Here is a 19,594-nt window from a genome sequence, read left to right as displayed (position 1 = left end):
ACTTCTTAGCCATTGTCATGGTTGGCAAGGCAGTGGTGAGGAGTGAAATACTGACTTTTTCACTTATACCACCTTCTCTTCCTGCAGACTTTTTAGAAAGTAGCAGGCACAAGACAATCCTCTATTTTTTCACATGGAAATGACTATACAATACCCTAAGATCCCAGTGAGAAGCAGGTAGGATGACTGCTGTCCCTGTGGTTATCCAGCTTGAACTACCACTGTTTTCTCCATACACAGCACTTGCCTCAACTTAATTCACAAATTTAGAAAGGCCAATAGTGATAAAACTAGATAAGCCATTGAACAGTGAAGTGAGAGAAGAGCAGTTTATGACCAATGCCATAGGCAGTCTTGGCTGCAGCTATACCTTCATTTTATAATTAAAATGCAAGTTCCTCACTCCAGAACTTAGGACAAATATATGTTTTACTGAATAGCTGCATCAAGGTACTTATTTACAGGAAAAGCATAGACAAAGCTGCACTGAGGCAGATTTAAATTCCAACTTGCCCAGTACATTCTCTCTAAAAGTAACCAACTGTGGTGTGTGGAAGGACAACTGTAACTCTAGAGTGAGCATGTAGTGATTATTTATGTAGTGATTATTTATTTCCTTAGCTGGTTTACAACAGCATGTAGCTCAGGGATGTACTGAGCCAGATGCAATGTCTTGTAACAAGACAGAACATGGAGCTGCACATACCAAATGGGCACTAAAAGAAAGTGCCAGGAATTTTAAGAGTGCATATAAGCTCTTAACTCTCTCAAATGAAACTATAGGTAAATGGTTTTCTGTCAGCACAGTTGCCATGAATCTTTTTGACCTGTAGCAGTTTTTCTGTACGCACCTGATCTCTTAGCTGCTTTTTAAAAGTCCTCACAGATAATGAATTTTTAATTAATAGCCCAGAGGAAATAATATCAATGTTGTTCCTGTTGTGATGCTGAGATGCTACATGCTGTCCAAACCATATTATCTAAAAAAGAAAATTACAACTGCAGTGATGTATGGTACAACCTTCAGTCCTACAATTCTGAGACTGAAACTTACTGTTCATACAATCACAGATTTCATAGTGCTCAACTGCTACCATTTAAAAAAATAACTTGCTTGAAACTGTTTTTTAAAAAACACACTTTTAGTGCATAATCCATTAGTTGAACCCCTGGTGTCAAAATTAGATTACTTCAGCAAATGAAAGCCAAAACCAGATTTTGTTTCCTAGAGCAATGGCATGAGCTGGAGATCTGGGATTAATTCAGTCCTGTAATCCAAGTGAAAAGTCTTCCAACACTTCCCCACTGGAGAATCAGCCATTTACAGAATTATTATAAATTGCTCTTCCTAATAGCTAGGTGTCTTTTAACATGTTACCAACTTGGTTTTAGATTTGTGCGTGTATATAGTTGGGGTTTTTTTCCTTCTGGACTCAACATTGGTACTTTATGTTGCTTCATACAACCTCATACCTACATTTAAAAGAGAGGACTGGATAACAAGATTATAGTAACACAAATTTCAATTTGTCTTTCTCTGCTTTCTTTTCACATTCGTTGATATTCTTGCTTCTGATTTCTTTTTTATCTTTTCTCTCCTGAACTTAGCTGTTTTATATGTTTATTTTCCTTTCAAAATTTTTAACTGCACAGGTGTGCAGTGTCCCCCTCATGCTAAGGTGTCCCCCTCACGTAAACCCTTTTCCTGAGACAAGTTCTCCACTAATCTGCCAATGGGCAGGTGTGCACTAAGAAAGCTTTGCAATTCTAATGAAATAGTTAAGGGCTTTTGCAAGTGTAACTTATTCCACCTCAAATATCCTCTTCTCTACTTACCCGAAAGAGATGGAAATGCTACTGCCGGGAGTACGGTTTTCCCCAGTGTATTTGCATCTCCACAGTTATGTCAGCCAGGGACCACACTTCCTCAAGCCCTCAAGCAGCAGAGCTCTGTGAGACATTTTCTCCTGTAGACATGGCCTTGCTCACTCTCCTCCAGGCTCCTTACCCTTTTCAATGTGATGCAGAGACTTTAGGCATGACATCTTCCCACCTTGTCACATGACTTCTTATTTCAGTTGTATTGGTTTTGATTTGTCATTACCTCTGACTATGGCAACACTTCTTGCCAACTTCCCTTGCTGGGTGACTACTGCACGTAAGTAGATGACACGCCTGTTTCTATGCAATTTCAAGCTGGACAAGTGTATACTTCTATATTTGCAACACAGAATAAAGAGACAATAATGGTGGCTGTTTCCCTTCGTTAAATACTCCTTGCACACAGGACACTCTCTCTTGCTGAGACGTTTTGCCAGTCCTGGAGGATTGACTGCTTGTTCCCTGCTGTCACACAAAACTGCCCCATGGAACCGTTAACTGCTCTGAGTCTGCCAAATGCCTTTTGATGCACAATTTTTTGCTATACTGCAGGCTATGAACTGAGATTTTTGAAACGGATCTTACCTCAAAGGAAACTGTCAAGCTTTATGTGGATCAGGTTCTAAAGCAAATGTAACTAATGGGTTTTGGAACCAAGCTCCAACATCAGCTTCTAGATATCTTAGAACTGGTTGTATTTTAGGAAATATTTAGATGCTAAAACTAAAAAGCACAAGAAATAAATAGGTTTTGTCCCTTCCCTAAATAAATTCTTGAAGAAAAGATGCTACTGTCCTGTGACCAAATCACAGTGGATGTCTTTTTTCCTTCAGTCTCATTTATTTAGTAGCATACACACTTCTGAGTAACAAACACTCAACCAATACAGTCAATGTCAAAAGTGACCATGGTCAGCATTGCATTGTAGTGTTCAGAACGGATGCACTGTGGTTGATACAGGCCATTTGATCTCAGTACCTTAAGAATAACAAATAACAACAACAGCAATAAAAAAAAATAGCAAGAGCCCTCTGAGATACTTTAGGGTTTGGTCCAACTCCCATTGAAATCTGTCCCTATAATAGGAACTGGATCAGATGTTAATTGAATTTCTCCCCTGTATAAAATTAAGAGGGATTTAAGTTTTACCGCTTTGGTTGAATTTCATCCAAATTCATATCTTTGTGGGACCCCAACACCCATAATTTCTAAACTTGCTGAAGTATTTCATTATGCATTTCTTTCTATATTGCACCTTCCTCCAAAGGATCTCACAGCATCTTGCAAGCAATAATGAAGGACATCCTCACACCGTTCCTGTGAGGTAAGTAGGTACTATTCCCATCTGTAAAATGGGAACAAAACTGAGGCCTAGGATAGTTGTCCAAGGCCAAAAAAATAAGTCACTGACTTTTAGGGAGAGAAGTCGTACTGCTAGATTCACACAGGAATGCAGCAGCTAGAGCAGTAAGCATTGCTGCACCTAACTAGTGAGTTTAAAGACCTTGGTGCCTAAGGTTAGCTGTTCAGCACCAAAGTGCCTCTGGGCCAGCATATCTTACCGTGCTATGGAAACACATATGCTGTCAGTGTCTCCAGAGCAAGGCAATCTGTCAGCAGAGACATTAAAGAACTACATTCTGGACTTGGATGTGAACAAGTACCTTGGTTATCATGCATCAGCTCTGCTATGCTACATGCCTGTGCAAAGGCATCATGCTGACACTGGTAAATATAAGCTTATTCAAGGCAACTTACCCATAGTAAAAGGCGACTTGTGTGTCTTCCTCACACTAGGCACTCTCCCCCATCTGATGTGAATCAAGGTACTTAACTTATTCTGTGGTGATTTGCTCAAGAGCTTGTGGCCTCCAGCCCCTTACAGCACCAGTGCTCAGCTGCAGTCCTACACTTGCAGTTTGGTAATGAAAAAGCTGCCTCCTTTTCTCCTTCCCCTTAACAGCAGCAGAAGATTGTGGCTTCTGTCCTCCTAATCCCTTAGGCAAGACAAAGGACCATTTCAAAACTAACTTGCTAGAACTATTTATCATCTAGAATGTGTTTCCGCACCAGGGCCTGCTTTAGCAGAAGTTTTCTTTTTTTCCCCTGACATTTTCAACTACTGCAGAGGAATGGGTCGTTCTCCATGTTTTCCCCCACGACCACATACCACAAACCATCCAGGTGCTAGCAGCACTTGGGTTTTTTTGAAGCTACTGGTACCACATTGCTTCTAGTTCTTCAGAACTCGACAGACATTCTGAAAGTTTCTCTCAAATTCTCTACTGACATTTGAGTGTCAACTTTTCCCCTCTATAAAACAAGTTACACTGGTGCTAAAGATTCACATTGTGTTAACAGAAGAAATAAATTTAACTCTGAATATTAATTAGGCAAACCAGTAACAGTCTCATTTTTAACTTATTTTTTTATTAACATAGGACTGCTTGCAGTTGCAGTCTCCTAGAAAAGGTATTGTTATTAAAGTCCTCCCTGTGAGACCTATTTACTTCCTATTCTCATTAAGCATTACTAATCAATGGCTTACCTGTTGGCTGCAGGAAGGGAGGAGGACTTTTTATTCAAAAATTGTATGAAAGTCACTACAGATTAATTCATCATCTCATAGCAGTTCAAAAGTTAGGAGGCATTTGGAATGATAATATCTGTGCTATTGAAGGCTTGGTGTCTTTAAAAAAAAAAAGCGTAAACCCTCTGAAACATCTAAGTGGAAAATTCATTAGAATACTATCATGAAAATAAAACTGAGAGGGACTCTGGGAGGCCACAGAAGAAGTCTGAATTTGCAGTGAACTGCAAATATAATTACAAGTTTCAAACAACTTCTGGTTTAGGATGAAATGTTCCCACGTGTCATTACTTCCTACAGAATACCCACTCTATGCTATCTAACTTTTAGGTCACAACTGAGCTTGAATTTTTAATGGAGTGTTTTGTTCAGAGGAGGTGAAGAAGTTATTAAATCTGATTGATCTCTTAGTACAGTAGTGTTATCTAAAGTAACTCCTTTAGAAAGTATTTTAGGCTCTTCAATTCTAATTACAAATGTTATAGATACATCTGTCTGGACTCTACAGTCACTTCTTTTTTTTCCCACCCTTGTGATCACTATTATTACTGATATAGCAGTTCCCCAGACCGTGGAGTCACCTTCATATATCCTAAAGTTCTCAGAATCTCTCCTGCACACAGGACATCAGCAAAAGATGGCAATTTCTGATCAATGTGCATTGCCAGCTTTAGATGTTGGAAGGAGATTAGCAATCAAATAGTAATATAAGTCTTGTCCTCATTTTGAAAACTGCATCATCATGTTATTAATGTTAAAACCTGGAATAAGTGAACATGTGAATACTGATAGTATTTATACTGCTAGTATTGAAAGAACTGTTCCAAGTGACTAGAGGCAACCAACACAGAAGGTACGTGAAGCCATTACAAGAAATCATTCCAGTCTTTTTGATTTTAACCTAAACACTGTGAATTTTCTGTGGCTGTGCCTGGACCACAGCAAAAGAAGAATGAACCACAAATGGCCCTGTGATTCCAGATGGACATGAGGGGATGTGATATACTGATATTCCTTCCCCTTGAGTTAACAGCTGATACCTTTCAAGAAAAAAGCCCGGGAATCAGTAGTGTAATGTTGTGAATGCAGAAGCATTACCTTGCTGATGGCTGTGCCAGTCTATAAACTTAAGTGGCAGCATTGTATTTAGGACAGGAACATGGCCAAGAAGTCACATGCATTAGGAGACAGCCGAACCACAATCTTAAGAGATCACATTGGTTGCTGGCTACTAGTGTGAGCGTGTGCGCACATGTATAAGGGTTTTATCTTTAAAAGCAAATAAGCCTTGAAAAAACCCCTTAGTTCCCTGGTCTGTGTGCAAGAGTCTTTACTGATTTTCAGAACTGCAGTTCACCTGCAAGAGACCAAACTTGCCAAGGTAGGCACTTTTCCAACAGCCCACCCAGTCTAGAAGTCAAATGTTTTTGGAGACAATAGGCTACTATTCTCTCCCTAGAATATCTGTAATCTCCTGAGCAGCTTCCCAAAAGGCAAAGGCTGTTCTTGGATAGAAGTGAATCGAGGCTAGGGCAGGGAAGAGGAGGAATGGTCAACAGCAGTTCCCACATCCAGCCACTACAAACTGCTGTCTCCCTTTGCTCCAGGTTTCTTGTGATTATCACCCATTTCCACTTTGTGCACACTGTAACACAGCAGAAGTTGTTGGTCCAACCTATAGTGTACAAAGGAGCAAGAAGACTTGGAATTAGGGGGGGAAAAAAAACCCAAAAAGCAAACCAACACTCTTGCTGGTTTCAAAACTCCGTATTTCTCTGAAAAAATGTTATTCCCTACGTACTTGCTCTGGTTCCCTAAGAGGTAAGCTGGAGTCCCATCTGTTTGCCAGAAATTAGAATCATTCTGGTTTACCATACAGACCTCTTGACTCATGCTGGTGTGTTTCCTGAGTATGGAGACCATCATTCTCTGAGGACCAGTCTGAAGTTAGCCTGGTGTAATACAGACCAATTTGGAGTTATTTAGGTTCATAGAGGGCCAATGCAAAGTCATTTTGATGACTAACTGCTGGGTTCTGGATGCAGCTCCCTCTGCACTGATGTCCTCAGAAGTTTGGAGGGAGTTAAAGGTTTCCTTCTATCTGAGTGATCCCAGTAGAGCAGAAAGTTACAGAGCAGCCCTGCAAGTTTTGTGCCATTCTCAACTCATCTTTCAGTGATGCTTTCCAAGATGCCAATCAAATTGTCCAACCCCAACAAGTACCCATCCTCCCTGTTGCCTTCTTGCCAGGGGATCCTGTGATCCAGTGTCTGCCCATCAGGGAGAAGGGTGGTCTTTCCAAAATCAATCAGCCACACATTGGCATTCCCACTGCCATCATGTACAAAAAGTAGTGAACTTCCAACGACCTGGAAAACAAATTGAGATGAAGTGGTTAAAAACACATCTTTAATGCTTTCTTAATTCTTCCCACTAAGAAGATGACCTCCTCCGATGACCTTCTCACCTGTGACTCAACAGACTTTTGGGCTGCCCTCAGACATCAACAATTTACATGCCTTATTTGCATAACCATATCAATCAGTAATGTATAAACAGGCATGTAAATGGGAAAAGGGACTCAGCAGAAAAAGGGAAGAAAAGCAGTTTTTCAGATCACTTGGCAGCAGGTCAATTTGAGCAATTCAGCAAAAGCCAGTGACAACTTTCAAAGAAAGGCCATGACGTAAGATTAACAAAAATGCCTCTACTGACAACAGGAAATCAACATGGTAAAATAAAGTGTCTGATCTTAAAATCTTGAGCTGTTAACAAGCAGAGCTGACAATGCTAATGATGTCTTCTCCATAGTAAAGCATACAAGGAGAACATATAGAGCAGAATTATTTATTGTGTTTCAACATAAATCCAGTATAACTAATGAAGCCTATCAAACTACAACTGAATGCTATTTTACCAAAAGCAAGCTTCCACATTACCATTCCTCCATAAAGATTCCCACTGGAACACACCAAGATTGGAGAAACCACAGGAAACTGGTACTAATAAACCATTCCCAGCAGTGGCCCAGAGCTATAAGTGCTGGAATGTTACAAAGATGGGAGGATCTATTATTCCTCAACTCGTTTAATCTTCTGTATCATTGTGATGGAGTCTTTGAGGTATCTGTGTTGTTAACATGTATTAATTTTTGTCTGCTACAAACACCTTTCTATTAATACAGCAGGCTATTCTGAAGTATGTCTGAATGACCAAACGAAGCAGCAATGCACCTCCACAGCATTACACTCACTGCTCACCTCGTGTCGCTTGAAGAAGTCTGAGGATTCAAGAATGATATGAATTTCCTGCAGACGCTTGAGGTATTTTTTCTGGAGGAAGAGGAGGAAAAAACAAAAAAAACAACAACTCATAAACATTTAAGTAAAGAATGGATGAAGGCACTCTGTTTACAAGAGTCAATATAATGAAGAGATCACATTAATTTTAGGCCAGAGGTCCTTCAAAACAACAGGTTCATCATTTGAAAGTCAGTCTGAAAATACATTTCAACAGTGAATGAACAGACTGGAGATCCTCTGCTGTACAGTTATCTGTCTCGCTTTGAATGCAGTGACATAGCACCTGGCTGCACACTTTCTGCATCCCATTGTTTTTGGTTTGGTTAGTTTGTTTGGGTTTTTTTTTTCCTTTTTAATGAAGAGAAAAAAGTTCCAAGCAATTAAAAATCTTTCGGTTCTCCACAGTGAAAAGAGAATGAAATTGTGTTAGAGAGACAAGGAGCTCCAACCATGGGGAAGAGGAGGAGGTTTAAAAAATTCAACACCTAATGCATAAAGCTATAGTATACATTTTTTATGCTGCCCTGTGCTACCAAGCATGCTCCTCCTGGAGCGCTAATCTGCCTTCATAATGGCTTCTACACTGCAGCAACACACTACGGCATCCTTTGAAGTTCTAAAGGCAAGAGACATGTTACAACATCTACCACATGCCTGCTGTGCTATCCGTGAAGTCACATACAGGAATTGCTCTTTGAGGCAAATTTCACACATAGGAGCACAGCCAGCCACCAATCTCACTTCCTGCCCCCATGCTCTGGTTTTATTCTCTCCAGACTGAATTCCCAAATCACAAGTTTTCCCTGCCAACACAATCCTTGCTTAGACTTCATCATTCCTCTGATGCTTCTAACACTCATGGTCAAAGCCGACGGCAAGCCCTAAGTTAGCTTGACTGACATTTTGCTAGCATGAGGAACTTGAGGTGAATTCATAGCAAGAGCAGCCAGAACTGGTCTCAGCTAACTACTTCTCATAGCCCACCAAGTCCCCACATCCATCCACTCTGCCTGCTGAGAGAGACTGAAGTCCAAACTATTTTCTTCCTCAGTAGTTTAACTGATCTTTCCTGTACCAGAGGGAGCACTGCCTCAAAGCAAGTTCATTGGGTCAAAGATCAGCAAACCTGAAGAGTTGAGACTCACCAGAATAGTTGTGTTGCCCTCAATGAATTCCACAAAAACCTGTAGAACTTGCTCCTCTGTCTTCGTAGTTTTGAAGTTTGTGTTACATGTTCCATCTGCCTTCTGCACAAAAATGCATAGAGACAGAGACAATTTATAGTACATACATATCAGACTATTTATACTACACACATATCATTTCCCTCATTAGTCAATCCTCTTGAACCATCAGCAGCTCAGCTTTTGCTAACCAGATGAAAGTGAGTAGTTGAACAGGAAGAAAGCAGATAAACCAAGCAAAAATTGGAGGAGAAGTGATACAAAACCTGATTGGAGAATTTCAAATGGTACTTCATTTCCTGCTGAGTGCAGTTAAAATAAACCACAACTCATGATATTACCAGCCTGCAGGAGGATTTTCTCACATGTCAGTACTAGCAGTGCAAAGTTCAATGGGGCAAACCACAGTGACCTCTTTGGCTGTCCTCTCATCTTGCTTGGTGTAGTCAAACCCTGGCTGGGGATGTAAGAGGATATTTTCAAACCAAATTTTACTAGTCTTTTTTGTTTGGTTTGGGTTTTTTTTGTTTGTTTTAGTTTTCAATGGAGAAATCAAAGAACTGCAGTTAAGACTCAGTTCCAAATAAACCTTTGCACATTCATGTCACCCAGAAGTCACAGAAAGGAAAGGTAGTTTCCAAGAATGACTCGGGATTTGCAATGCTAGCAGTGGCAAAGCAGGTATGTGAACTTTGGCAGAGGACACCAGTGTGGGCATGCCTGTACCCAACCAGGTCCTGGAGAAATTCAGGGTGTTTTTGTGCTAGCAGTACGACTCCGTACAGAAGCATCCTGCTACTGAAAAAACAAGTCCCTTTATGTGCTTGTGGGGCTACAAGTAAGAAAGACCAGTGCATGAATTGGAGATATCTATCAACATAGACTATATGAATATGCATTTCTCCAAGAACATCCCTGTTGCCTCAAGAGACACAAATACGAGCTTTTAGGACGTGCATGTAAAGTACAGCAATTACTGCAGTTGGTAGCCTGTACCCACTAAAAGCCTGCAAGATTATCAAACTGCATTCCTCTTCATTGCATCAGTCCAGTGAAATCCCTCATTTCCATTATAAGAGTAAATCAGTATGTCATCAAAATGTGTTCCCTCCAACATGTTAAGTCACTGTACCAAAACAGTAAATTCAGCTCAAGTCTCAGCAGGTGAAACAATATTTACTCAACAGCAGAACTCAGCCCCTAGTATATACATGAAAAAAATCCGATAATGCTAAATTCCCAGATTTATCATGCATGAGAATGAACTGACTGAATGGCAAAACCATGCAGAACAGCCTCCCACCTACCAGACTTTCTAGCAGCAGAATAAACAGAATTTTATTCCAAGGCTGTGGGCCAGATACAAGTGTGGCATGTCAGCCTGATTAGATGTGTAAGTTATATCAGCAGGTAGGCAGTGCAAGTTAGGAGCCATCTGATCTGATGTATGATAATACTCAGCAGCAAATAGAAATTTGGAACTTAGTCTGATGTAGTACTTCCAGTAATCTTCACTGGAGTAAGACTGTTTTAAAAATAATCTCTCCTCGTGCCCCAGATTCAAGAGCGAAGTCTGTAATAGCCTCTATGTTTTCCCTTTTCATCCTATTTTGTCTGGACAGACTAGATGCTTGCTTTTATGGCTTTGTTCCTTCACAGTGGTTGGCAGGAAATGTAAACAACAGCCAGATTGTCTGGACAGACTAGATGCTTGCTTTTATGGTTTTGTTCCTTCGCAGTGGTTGGCAGGAAATGTAAACAGCCAGATTTTCACACAGAATCACAGAACATTAGGGATTGGAAGGGACCTCAAAAGCTCATCCAGTCCAATCCCCCTGCCGGAGCAGGAACACCCAGATGAGGTTACACAGGAAGGCATCCAGGCGGGTTTTGAATGTCTGCAGAGAAGGAGACTCCACAACCTCTCTGGGCAGCCTGGTCCAGTGCTCTGTCACCCTCACTGAGAAGAAGTTTCTTCTCCAATTTCAGTGGAACCTCCTGTGTTCCAGTTTGCGTCCGTTACCCCTTGTCTTATCATTGTTTGTCACCGAGAAGAGCCTGGCTCCATCCTCGTGACACTCACCCTTTAAATATTTATAAACATGAATGAGGTCTCCCCTCAGTCTCCTCTTCTGCAAACTAAAGAGCCCCAGCTCCCTCAGCCTTTCCACATAAGGGAGATGCTCCACTACCTTAATCATCTTTGTAGCCCTACGCTGGACTCCATCCCTTGTATTCTATACCAGGCCTTTGCAACAACTCTGGATATACCTGATCCCCAGGAAGCGCTTGCCTGACTTGCTCCTTGAAGTCACATCTTTGTCAGGGCTTCCACGTACATTCCTGCACAGTCCACTGCACAGTGCAGCTAGTGGGCCACTTGCAGCACTTCTCATTAGACGTGACAGTGGCATGGCTAGCAAGAGGACAGGTTTGGCAGCTCCATAAAACAGTGCTACCTATCTTAACCTGTGTGGTCTTGCTCAGATTCCTCTGCAGACTTCCTTTAAAGCGCACTGGGTTAAGGTTGTGACCCAAATGGATTACTCCTGGGAAAATGGCTATCCCTGATCCACAGCTACAGAAATTATATCAAAGGAAGAAGTAACTTCCCAAACTGTACAGAGATTCAGTGACAGAATGGGAAGTCAGAACTTCTGATTCTCAGCCCCATACATCTCTGCTCTGCAAAACTATTATCTTAGTGTTGTAGAGACAATGTTTGTGATACCTAGCCTTCAGACAGCCCCTTCCAGAGAGGAAACCTGCATTCTGGATCTGGCAAACACAAGAGACTAAGTGTCAGGTGCCAGCTGTAAGGAAACTCAGTGGTTCGAACTATTTTGGTAAGAGGAGGAGTGACAAATGCCATAAATGAACCTGTCTTGAATTCAGAGATATGGAAGCAAGGCAAGGACAAGACATGGATCAACCTAAAGAGAAAAGGCACCCCACTGATAAAGGAGAAATGCACATGTGAATCAGATCTCATTTCTGGCAGTGACTTCACAGAAGGGGTTCTATAATTTCAGTTTCTTTGCTTCCACTTATTACTCCAGCAGCCACAGGGTAGGAATATTTCTGAATGGCCAATGCCAACATTGCTCAGCTACCTCCAGGAGTTACCAGTATACTCCGGGAGAATAACCCCTTTTTTCCATTAACCACTAGCTGGCACCACTGATCCTTATAGGTTCTCCTCTCAAAATGGGGATCTCTGCAGTATGGCTTCACTCCTCTGCAAATATAAACAACTTGATGTACAGTTCAGGTACAGTGAAACACTGTGAGGAGTACTGACTAGCTGTATTGCTTGAACAACTCATTTCTGTCACCATTTCTCCATGTAAAAAAATAAGAATGATACCTACATCCCTCATAACAGCACAGGGAGACAGAGGCAAAGGTAACATAGTGGACTGCTCCAAAGCATTTCAAGTACTTGTGTCCCATTTTGCACAGTTACAGCATTATCTCAACGGAGGGAAATATCGTGCAATCTGTGTGCTGTACTGTTCCTACACACCTCTAATCACACCAGCCAGACCACAAAGAAAAGACAGGAGATTTTACTGGAGCTCCCCTGTGCTCCTTTGGCTCAGTCGCTCTCCAGGACTCAACATAAATCTGTAAGTCTTCTACAGTGACCAACTATCTTTCCAAGACCATACGTGAGATTTTACTGGAGCTCCCCTGTGCTCCTTTGGCTCAGTCGCTCTCCAGGACTCAACATAAATCTGTAAGTTCTACAGTGACCAACTATCTTTCCAAGAACATACGTGAAAGGTCTTGAGATCATTTGGGTTTCTGCTTCCATTACACAGAGCATCTGAAGACCTAAGTGGTTTAGGAATAAAACAGGTATATTGATAACATCATTAGATGGCTAAAGGGTAAGACAGGAATTGTCTTGGCTGGACTGGAGACAGATCATCTACCACCCAAACAGTTCCTGCATGAGGATGCCTGTGCCTAACAGCCAAGAGTGGGTGGCACAGCGTACAGGGGCCAGCACAGCATGAGCTGGAAGCCCCAGTTCCTGTATCACAGCAGGAGATTCTGTGAGTAAGGAAGGGAGAAGGCAACACAGGGAAGCAAAGACAAAGGGGTGGTTAAAGAGACTCTGCTTGTCAGCATCACCCTCTTTTAACCCTTTCTTCATCCTATGTGCTTGAACTATGAAACAGAAGCAAAACGAATCCAGATTATAGTGTACAATGTGGTAACATACCTAAATTAAACATATATGCTCTGGGAACATCCTGAAATCACACAGGGTAACCCATGCTAACTTCTTCACAGCTGTCCTGTCATAAGCTTCAGGTAACAAGTACCCATCCAGGGCATGGGTGGGTTTGGACAGCCCTCACCATGCTCTGTGCTGCTGCAGGTACACCACTATCTAAACCCAAGCAAACTCGTTTCAGGCTGGCTGTGACAGGCCTATGCAAGAAAGCACACATCTGGATTCCAGCAAGTGTCAGCATTCAAGTAACTGAGTCAAGCGGCTGATATTCTGATAGTAGATCCTAATGGGTCTCTAGGTAGGTATCTGACCTACCTTTTAATGTAAAGAATTAATAGGTAGGAAAGAAAATTGCCAAGGTTGTTCCGTGGCTGTAAGGTAGTATCCTAGGAATGGTACAGGTGCACAAACTTATCCATCCAGAACAGCAGATGGACTTTGATGATGGAGAAATTTTATTTTTGGTTGTTCTAGCTTTATTCCAGCTCCATCTATACCAGATATTGTCACGTACTTAAAAGGAAAAGGGGTTTCCTCGATCCCAAAAATATCTAAGCTAATGCTTTTAACATGACTTGCAGATAAACATAACTGGAACAAAACCACTTTTCTGTTATCACTTGGAAAACATATGTATAGTTCCTAGATAAAAAGAGTAATTGCATGGGGAGAGGCGGTTATTTCTTCAGTTCCAAATTTTTCCTTATAGAAGTCTCATTTTCATTCTATCTACACTGTGTACCTGCTTGAGTCCTTCCTGCAATGCCTCTGTGGTTGAACCAAGTATGGTTGATGTGCATTTGATGCTTAACTTCATCGACGCTACTCTGTTGTAATTACAATGGATGCTTTAAAACCACAATACACTGAATTCTGTTGTTTTAATTAGTGTATTTTCAGATAATCCTTTAGAAAACTTGGCTACTGATGTGCACTAGCTTTTTGATTAATCAACAAATCAAAGTTTGGTCTCCAAGAACAGGTAGAAGTGAGACTGTTACCTTAATCCCTTCAATCCTGAAGCCCAGGTTGGCACTAGAGCTGATGGTTTCCCTCCACTGCATGTATCGGGGTTTGGTGACAGCATGCTGGGCATTCTCTTCAGCTGTGGGAGCAAGGGGATCCACTTCAATCATTTTCTTGTACATGTCCTTACGCAGCTTTGGTTTCTCACGGGCCTTAGCCAACTCTTCTTCCAAGTACGTCCTGCAAAAACATCACATCTCAACAAAACTGTAAGGACTCCCCATTTATTTTTACAACTTATAAACTGGCCTCAAGAAATGTCAACCAGGAAAGTAAGCATTATCATAACCCTGGGTTTGCATATGAGGAAACTAAAGAACACAGACTAATGACTGCACAGATGTTTTTAGCGAAAACAGTCACAGCAATCAAAAACTGTGTCATTCACTTCTTTTTCTAACTATGTCTTTACTTTGTGTTACATGTTACTGTTATATTCTGCTTACAGAACAGGAGAACGCCGAATTCCTACCGTGCCATGAAACAGAACTGTATTTTCAGAGGTACAATTAGGAGAGATCACTTACAATGAAATCAAAAGCAAACAGGGCTGCTGAAGTTTTACTGTCTTCTCTTTCCTCAAAAAAACCCCTAGCATCAGTCATGTGTGATTTTTTGTTTTAGGCCTCACAAAGCAATTAAGGTTTTACTTAATACATCAGTGAAAGACAGAATCACTCTTCATAGAGCAAAAATTGAAGAGTAGAACAGATTATCTGAGCAGTTCCAAACCAGAAGAGGTAACTAAGAACAGGAAGGTGAAGGGTGACAAACTTCCCACATTTTGCCGTTATCACTCAACGTGTTTATCTAGTAACCATTAGAAAGGCACTACCCATGTTCTCTATATTCCACTGGACTCCCAGGGTTTGTCTCTCTCCACAAAGCTTGCACTTTGTCAGGTGCCTGGAGTCTACTTTCCTCATTCCAGTGTAATAAACCAGGATGGTGTTTAGGAGATGCTGTCACTCATTACCAGAACGTCATCTACTTTGAATAAAATATGTATTGCTGCAAATTCTTCTCCTCTTTCTTCTGGGCATACCAGTGCTACACATTTCTACTCTGATTTAGCTGACAAGTCATTTAAGATTCTGCATCTATTTGAAAAGGCTTATCTGCACTCCTGGAATAACTCATTTATGACAATGACTTTTGAGCATCTGAGCAGGTGCCCAAAAGATTACTATGACAGTTCATACTTCTCTGTACTGTTACGCCAGGCTCTCAACAGATTCCTTATCTATCTGTTATGCTTAGATAACATTTTCGAGGCTTTTCTCTTAATCACAGACAAGAAAAGGAAAAGAAAAGTGGGAATCTGGAGAACAAGGTGATAGCATCATGGAGATGTCAGAGTAGGGAAAAACACAAGTCAGTCCCGAGCAGAGAGTCAGCTCTTATTTGCAGCAAAGAGCAATCACAGTGAAGACTCATTCAAGCGTTGGAAATGGGCTTTCACACTGCTACTCAGTCATTCACATTTGGAGATGGGAATTTTTACTCTTTGTGGGTTTTTTTGAATCGCTTCATACACAAAGATTAAATGAACTGGTAGGGAACAAATCATGTCATTTTACCCTCATGTATTATCAGGCCACTGCAGAGAAACTTTGTCTTAAATCACCCCTGAAAATATCTTGCTGTGGATAGTTTTTGAGGCTATAAATCAGCCAGTTTCCAGAATCCACGTACAATCAGGTAACAATAGGGCATACTCTCCTCAGGTTGTCCAAGGCGACTGCCAAACCAACAACAGGCTGTCGAGACTGAATCTCAAGTCCCCAAAAATGTTACCAAACCCCTCCAGACAGAGCACGATCACATCCCCCCCTTTCTCCCACTTCCTTCAAACGCATTTGGTTTAGAAAGGACTTTCTCTTTCATGTACCCCACCTGATCCCCATCTTGCAGTCCATCACAGAAGGCCCTTCAAAATCAGTAAGCAAGTCATCCAGCTGAATGTAGCTCTCGCCATCTCTCTCCACCACACCATGGAAGCAAGGGACACAGGAGCGTAGCGGGTCTTTCATCAATCGCTCAAAACACTCCTTTTCGTTCTCTGAGAAGCGTTTCAAAATCTTCCCACTATCAGCTGCCTTGAAACTCCCTAAAAAAGAAAATCAAACACAGGCTGACAAGAAGGCAAAAAATGCAAAAAAAGAAAAACACCTTCCCCCCATCACTCCAGCCTCATCTACCTCAGCCTCAGTTAAAGATTTCCCCTGAACAGAATAACATGCTTTTTATAAAAAATAAAACACTCAAGATAAACACAGTCGTTAGCAGTGAAAGTCCATTTGGATACATTCCCATGCCAGGATTTATAGCTTTAAGAAGTGTAGCTGCTCTAGGCCATCTTTTTTTTTCCCATACTAAACTCCTTGTTATGATATTAAACACTACTATACTTATTAAAATGCACAAGAAGAGGCCACAAGCCAGAATTCATTAAGCCTCTGACAGGCTATTTTAAAGCTGTATAACACTGCCAGCGTTGGCTTTGTCCTTAATCCTCATGTGGGCTATACCTGCTGAGCGTGTACATACTGGGGCAGTACAGTCGACTGATGATCGCTAAAGCAGCCACGAACAGGCCAGAAGCCAAGCACTGCCCTTTCTATGCATGCACACTGTGACTGGGCATGTGTATACCTCCAGGTACTGCTCTTCTTCAGAGCCCTGCAGGTACAGCTTGTAGTGCAATTGGTTTATTACAACCCTGTGTCTGAATGGTATCCAGTACAAATGACAGTCTGCATAGGCCAAGACTGGCAGTGAATAGACTCCAGCTGCAGAAGTCACTCTCCTGTCCCACAGCCTGCCAATAACGTCTGAGGGAAGTACAGGTTTCATTCAGAGGTATCCCTCAGTCTACATGACATAAAATAGGCACCAAAGAAGAAGCCTCATTAATGCTGGGGCCAACACTGAACTTCTATCACAGCAGGATCCTTCAGCCATTGCAAACTGTATTTTCTCTCAGAAATCCTAGAACCAGAATCTCCTCAGCACAAGGGCGAGGGTGGTGATGGCCCAGGTTTTAGTTTAGAAATAACTTGTCATATCATCGAATAGCTGCAAAAAGGATGGACAAAATGCAACCACAAAAAACTATCCAAAACAAAGTGCAGCAGTATCTGTCCTAATCAGCTTCTAGTAACCTCTTAACTCCCCTCTTCCACCCTACTACACAAGCCTCCAGAAGGGTTATGATTACAAAACCAGTACATCACTCCATATAGGTCAAGCCAACCCCACACACTGTGATAAAAACTGCAATAAGACTGGACCATCTTGGCATGCGGTGTGATAGAAGCCAGCCACACCAACACTACAGTGTAAAATGCAGGTACTCCATTTCTAGGACTAAATACATCTCTCTGCACAGCTTTGAAGTGCATCATATTAGTGTATTAGCATATACAGAGGTGGTTCAGGTACTGCATTAAAGCACGATGCAGTGTAGGTGCCTGCCCACATGTGTACCAATAAACCCTGCACTAACACTTTGGGAACAAGGGCTGCTTTAAATGAAACACAAGAGAGGCAAACCTGATGACTTTGCTTTGCTGGGGTTTTGTCTTACCAATGAAACAAAGCCTACATCAGAAGCACACTTACCAACTTCTACAGACACAAAACTAGAACTAGCTGACTGAGCGGCTCCTTGCACTCATACAGTGAACAATGACAATCTCACAATGCAAACATCTGGTTAGCAAGTCAGTTCTCACCAGATTTGTTTTTCACCCAAAGGGCTTACATTCAGATGAGGAGTTTTGGGTTGGCATTAGAAACACCGTCCTTTCCAGGGCTGAGGCACATATGGGCAAGGACAGTAATCCTTCCTTAGGGATCGAAAACATTAGCTACTCAAATCAAGAAAGATGGTAACACACCACAACCAACAGCAACAGATGGACAAGGGCTTCGACTCCCCAGGCCCCCCTGTTTTCCTCTAACACATATTTTACATATAACACCTTACAAGGATGCATCAGGAACCTGGCCCTTCCCCAGAGTCTGACCACTGCTTTCTTGCTCCTCTCATGGGTCAGGTACAGTGCTCCTCCCTCCCTATCCCACCACAACTGAAGGAAAGATGTTCTAGTTCACAGATGGACATGATATTGCCTGCTTCCTTTCTACCTGAAGGAAGGAAGTAGAGAAATGCTGAAACACTGTCTTCCTTGCCACTCCAGAGAGATATGTATTGAAGATATTTGCCTCACCTGTATGTCCAGCCAGCTGCACCCATGAGTAGCGTTTCTTGAAGGGGCTGATGACTGGTAAGTTAACCATGGTTTTAATTGTATGCCATGACTTTTTCTGGAATACAAAGAAAAGAAATATTAAGTTAGGCAAAAGCCAAAATCCTAACATACCACAAACCTAGCACATAGCTTTATGGATATTGAATTGTTTCTAATTTCTAAGTGCTCAAAGGTGCAACTACGAAAGAGACACTATGATGACTGTTGAAAAAATATGCACACAAAGCAAGAATGGACAAATACTTAAAGATAATGTCCTACCATGCACAAGAATTTTTTTTTAAATGTCATACTGCACGCCACAGGCCTGTTCTTATCCACACTTGACCCTCTGTGTCTGAGTCATGCAGTACGCAGAGAGCAGATGCTGAACACACACTGATGCATATTTAAGTTTCCATGAGACACGAACATAAGCTGTTTGCCACTGTCAGCAATACTTCCTTTCCCAGAGAACTTGAGTATCACCTCGTGATTAACGGCTTCCTCCGAGTCAGCAGGTGAGTCTTACTGTGACAGACACACAGAAAATGCATCTCCAATAGGACACGGAGGTCACCCAGGACCCTCAGCACCCACTGAGGGTGTGCTGTAGAATCTACTCCAGGTCACCGATTTCCCTGCTCCCTCCCCCAATCCCAATCCTGTTACTTTTTAACAAAACTAGGCATTGCTCTGTCCACCTTTGGCTGCCGCTCAGTGCAGCTGTCTGGATACCGCTGCAGGCAGACAGGGAATCAGAACAGCTGCTCACAACCAGCAGCTGAGGGCTCTGTCACAAAGGCGGAAAGGAGAAGAAAAGTAGAAAGTGAAAAAGTCTCATGCTCTGGAACTGAAACCCGGGTGGGAGAGAAACACAGCCCACGGGCGTTCACATTACACTCTGAGGGATCCTAAAGTGCTTTACAAACAAGGACAGCACGCTCATTTCTTCTGTCACTAGAACATGACACCCTGTTGGAGACAAGAATGGAGATGCATAATACTTGTGTGTGACAGTTTAGTGCTGAAGGTTTTTTTGCTGAGACCAAGCATAGCTGGGGATTAGGCTGCATTTACAGAAGTGCTTATCAATGGCCTAGCTGGGA

At 41.9% G+C, this 19,594-nt stretch overlaps 1 protein-coding gene across 1 annotated transcript; it reads right to left on the bottom strand.

Moving 5' to 3' along the window:
• Positions 1 to 5,731: 5,731 nt before the first annotated feature.
• Positions 5,732 to 18,561, bottom strand: ITPKA (inositol-trisphosphate 3-kinase A; the record flags this gene model as incomplete). The annotated part of the gene is made up of 6 exons (XM_010178965.1): positions 5,732 to 6,840; positions 7,732 to 7,803; positions 8,919 to 9,020; positions 14,205 to 14,409; positions 16,126 to 16,339; positions 18,465 to 18,561. Coding segments are annotated over 6 exons (894 nt in total), but the record flags the coding sequence as incomplete, so codon positions are not given.
• Between the last annotated feature and the right edge of the window lie 1,033 nt (positions 18,562 to 19,594).

Source organism: Mesitornis unicolor, unplaced genomic scaffold (assembly GCF_000695765.1).
Source record: "Mesitornis unicolor isolate BGI_N332 unplaced genomic scaffold, ASM69576v1 scaffold172, whole genome shotgun sequence".
Classification (NCBI taxonomy): domain Eukaryota; kingdom Metazoa; phylum Chordata; class Aves; order Mesitornithiformes; family Mesitornithidae; genus Mesitornis; species Mesitornis unicolor.
Note: the sequence above shows the minus strand (reverse complement) of the source record. Positions and strands in the feature narration are given on the sequence as shown.